Source organism: Oryzias melastigma, linkage group LG6 (genome assembly GCF_002922805.2).
Source record: "Oryzias melastigma strain HK-1 linkage group LG6, ASM292280v2, whole genome shotgun sequence".
NCBI lineage: Eukaryota > Metazoa > Chordata > Actinopteri > Beloniformes > Adrianichthyidae > Oryzias > Oryzias melastigma.
In genome coordinates this window covers 17,836,302-17,840,026 of record NC_050517.1, presented here as the reverse complement: position 1 = coordinate 17,840,026, position 3,725 = coordinate 17,836,302, and the positions used below count along the sequence as shown (strand labels likewise).

The window sequence follows — 3,725 nt, the reverse complement described above, 5'->3', positions numbered from 1 at the left end:
AGTAAACTTACGTTAAAAAAAATCATAAATTTTGCCAATAAAGTCATAAATTTACAACTATCGTAACTTAACAGTTAAGACTTTTTTTCTCGTAAATTTATGTTTGAAAATTTATTATTTTGAAACACGTATATTTACGAGAAAAAGGACAAAAATGTAGCCTATGACTTTAAACTCATAAATATACAACTTTATTCTTGTAGTTTACAAGTTACATTTTTTTATTGTAAATTTAAATTTTTTTTCTTATAAAGTCATGTGATTTAAAGTTGTAAATTTATTACTTTAAAAGTCGTAAATTTGTGACTTTAAAACATACATTTGTGAGAAAAGTAATAAATATAGCCTATGACTTATAGAGTGATAAACATACAACTTTATTCTTGTAATTTCACAGTTAGAATTTTTTTCAGAAAATTTACCATTTTTTTCTCAGTAATTTAAGTGTTTTAAAGTAGTAAATTTATTACTTCAAAAGTCAGAAATTTGTGACATTAAAACATGTACATTTACGGGAAAAAAGAGTCATAAATATTTAAATTTTTTTGCCTGTAAAATGACCCTAATACTCCATCATAGCAAGCTTACTTAAAGCTACTTTTTTTTTTTTTTTTTTTTTTTGCAGATGCTTCAGTCAGTCAGTTTTCTTTATAAATCACACATTCAGGGTAAAAAAAAAGCATCAGTTACATTGAATGGGGACATGCAACCCAAGGTCTAAACTTCATCATGCACTGGCCAAACCTTGGGCTTTTCTGCATGTTCCTGGGGTATTCTTCTAGCTGGAGGGGCAAACAAAGAAGATATCTCAGGAATTCTGCAAGTGTTTTCACTCTATTTTTTGTTTCTCAAAACAACTATTTAAAAATTCTAAATGTCCATGATTAGGTAAATGTCTAAGAATTGAATCACAATGAGGAAAATGATGAAGCAGATTTTCATTAAAAATGGAATCTTAATTTGTTTACCCCTGCTAGTTTTTGGTTTTATCACACGAGTGGTGGAGGGACTGACCTGCTGCCAGCAGCTGATTGCTTGAAGAACAGGTCTCCACCGCCTTCCTCTTCCAGTTTTCAACCTGAGGATGTTCACCATAAAATCATCTTAGTTCTGGACAAACTGCTGCTTCACATTTTAATGGTTTCAGTTTTGTGGATTAGAGGATAACCTCTCTTTGGTTTGGAAATCCGTTGGAGCTGATGACTTGTTTGTAAAACTGGACTGAAGCTTTGGGGTAGCGAGGCTTGTTCTTGTTTCTGAAGTCCACGTAGTACAGGCCAAACCTCTCCGAGTACCCTTCATCCCACTCAAACTTGTCCAGCAGCGACCAGGCCGTGTAGCCCTTCACGTTCACGCCGTCTTTGATTGCTTGGCGAGATGCACAAAGAAGACATTAGATGAGAGTTTGAGGACAGGATTTCTGGCTGAGACGCCAGTCACCTTTCAGCATCTCATTGATGTAGTCTTTGAAGTACTGGATCCTCCACTCGTCACACAGCTCCGTGCACAGCATCTTCTCAGAGACTCCGTTCTCGGTCACATAAACCGCTGGGTTTCCATACTGAGTCTGGATGAGGAGCAAAGCAGAGCAGTTCACTTTCATAGCAGCAGATAGCTGAAGCGTTTACCGTGTTGTGGGTGACCTTGACAAAATTCAGCATTCGTCTAAAACCCCAGGGGACAGAGTAGAGCCACTCTGATCCGGGGTCGGGCCAGCGCGGGTCGACCAGCTCGGCCACGTCCCGGTCAGTGAAGAAGCTGCTGCTGCTCCGACCCGATGGGTTGTTCTTGTGGGTGATGTAGCGAGTGGTGAAGTGACCTATCCCAAGGAAGTCACAAGTCCCCTTAATGTAGCTCTTCTCTTGGGGGGAAAAAGAAGGAAGTCGGGACGTTCCCAGACCCTGCTGGGCACTCTTTCTTCCTGCAAAAAAACAGTCATTTTAACTTTTAACTGATCAACAGAACAGACACTGAATTAAGTAGTTACTTACCAACAAAATCCTTCATCACTTGAGGGTAGTCCCCATGAAAGATGGGGGTGGCGAACCAGCCCAGGCAGAACTGGACATACCTCTCAGCTGCTTCTATGTCTCTCTGGTTACTGATGTCCACCGGCTCCCCCCAGTCCCCCGACAGAGAGATGCCGACCAGGCCTGCACGAGTCAGCATCAGCTCCTTAAATCACGTCTTACACAGCCAGTTTAAAGAATTTGAATTGGCATACCTCTTTGTTTTCCTCTCCACTGAGTATCGTAAGTGTGCCAAACCTTAGCGTGTGCCTGTACGGGTAAAGGAAAGTTTATCTTTCATTTTTAATACAAAATAGCATTAGCCATCCTAAGGGAAATCCCATTATACGTTAGCATCAAGCTAGCGGACTTTAGCCTTATGCGTTAGATCGATTTGTACTTTTAGGAATTGACTATTAATCTAAACATCTATATCATATATTTTTGAGTATCCGCTTACCTTAATAATGTGATGTGCAGCTCTGTATGCCCCTGTTCCTCTCAGCTTCAGCCCAGGAGCGTGTTCCCCCGTCTCATACCCCTCAACTGCTACAGACTGCAGAGGGGCAGAACGTGCTCATGTCAGGCATTTTCAAGGTTACTCTTCACTTACTAGCATACTAGTTAAGGTTATAGTTTCATCAAAGATGATTTAAATGGATAATTTATTATTTAAAATGACACAATGAAAAAGCAGTATTCCATTCAGTTTTATGGTGATTGTGTACTTTTTCTTTAAAAGATGTCTCCTTGAACATGAACATACCCATGGATTGCTGAAGGTGATCCAATGCTTCACTCTGTTGCCAAACCTCTCAAAGCACAGGTTTGCAAACTCATTAAAATGATTGACCATGCTGATGTTCTGCCACCCTCCGTATTTCTCTTGCAGAACCTAAAAGAAAGCATGTTTACGTCAAATATTTATCATAAAAATGATGCTTAAGGAAGGTTAGTTCAGTGTAAACCAACCTGAGGAAGGTCCCAGTGATACAGCGTGACAATAGGAGTGATCTTGTTTTCCAAAAGTTGGTTGATCAGTTGATCATAATACTGGATTCCTCTTTCATTGATATGGTCGGCTGGAAACAGCAGAGTTGTGTTACCGATACGACCTCGATCAGACGTATTTGTGACAGGTGGTTACTCACACTTTATGCCGGTGGGAATGATCCTGGGCCAGGAGATGGAGAAAATGTAGTGGTTCAGCATCAGCTCCTTCATCAGAGAAACATCATCCTGCATGAAAACAAGAAGTAGAAGATTTGTATTGTTCTGCCCACCCAGCATCTCGTGGTTTCAGCTTTGAGAAACTCCACCTTGACTTTATAGTATCCCTCACAGGAGGAATCCCCCGTCTCGTTTAGTAGTATTTTTCCCTTCTTGTGACTGAACACATCCCAGATGCTCAGTCCTTTTCCGTCTTTGTCCCAGGCTCCTTCTGTTTGATAGGCCGAGCCTCCGGCCCCCCATGAAAATCCTACCAAAAAATGCAATATTTTTAAAAGAATTTGATTTTTTTAAGACAACCACATGGCATCAGCTCAGGTTTTATTTTATTTACCAGCTGGAAAAGTGCCATAATAGAAGGAGCCGTGCTCGTCCTTTGTCCAGTCGAAGTCCTCAGCCGCAGACAGACACAACACCAACATAAGCACATGGCACACGCTGACCGCACCGCCGGGCCGCATGGTACTCCTGAGTCCTTCTACACAA

General features: G+C 40.8%; 1 protein-coding gene across 6 annotated transcripts in view; it reads right to left on the bottom strand.

Moving 5' to 3' along the window:
- Positions 1–3,725, bottom strand: part of lctlb (lactase-like b) — a 9,646-nt gene that overhangs the window by 2,138 nt on the left and 3,783 nt on the right. For 2 of the 6 annotated variants that reach the window (XM_036212361.1, XM_024281447.2), the window contains exons 5-17: positions 3,574–3,717; positions 3,329–3,489; positions 3,161–3,248; positions 2,982–3,091; positions 2,776–2,904; positions 2,470–2,565; positions 2,225–2,279; positions 1,992–2,153; positions 1,644–1,921; positions 1,441–1,567; positions 1,169–1,368; positions 1,015–1,078; positions 745–782 (exon numbers count right to left, since the gene is read on the bottom strand). In XM_036212361.1, coding sequence (XP_036068254.1) covers positions 745–782; positions 1,015–1,078; positions 1,169–1,368; positions 1,441–1,567; positions 1,644–1,921; positions 1,992–2,153; positions 2,225–2,279; positions 2,470–2,565; positions 2,776–2,904; positions 2,982–3,091; positions 3,161–3,248; positions 3,329–3,489; positions 3,574–3,700 — 1,635 coding nt within the window. In that variant the 5' untranslated portion in view covers positions 3,701–3,717. Of the gene's footprint in view, positions 1–605; positions 783–1,014; positions 1,079–1,168; positions 1,369–1,440; positions 1,568–1,643; positions 1,922–1,991; positions 2,154–2,224; positions 2,280–2,469; positions 2,566–2,775; positions 2,905–2,981; positions 3,092–3,160; positions 3,249–3,328; positions 3,490–3,573; positions 3,718–3,725 lie in introns of those variants that run through there. The other 4 variants (XM_024281443.2, XM_024281446.2, XR_002920237.2 and 1 more) reach the window with 3 other exon arrangements.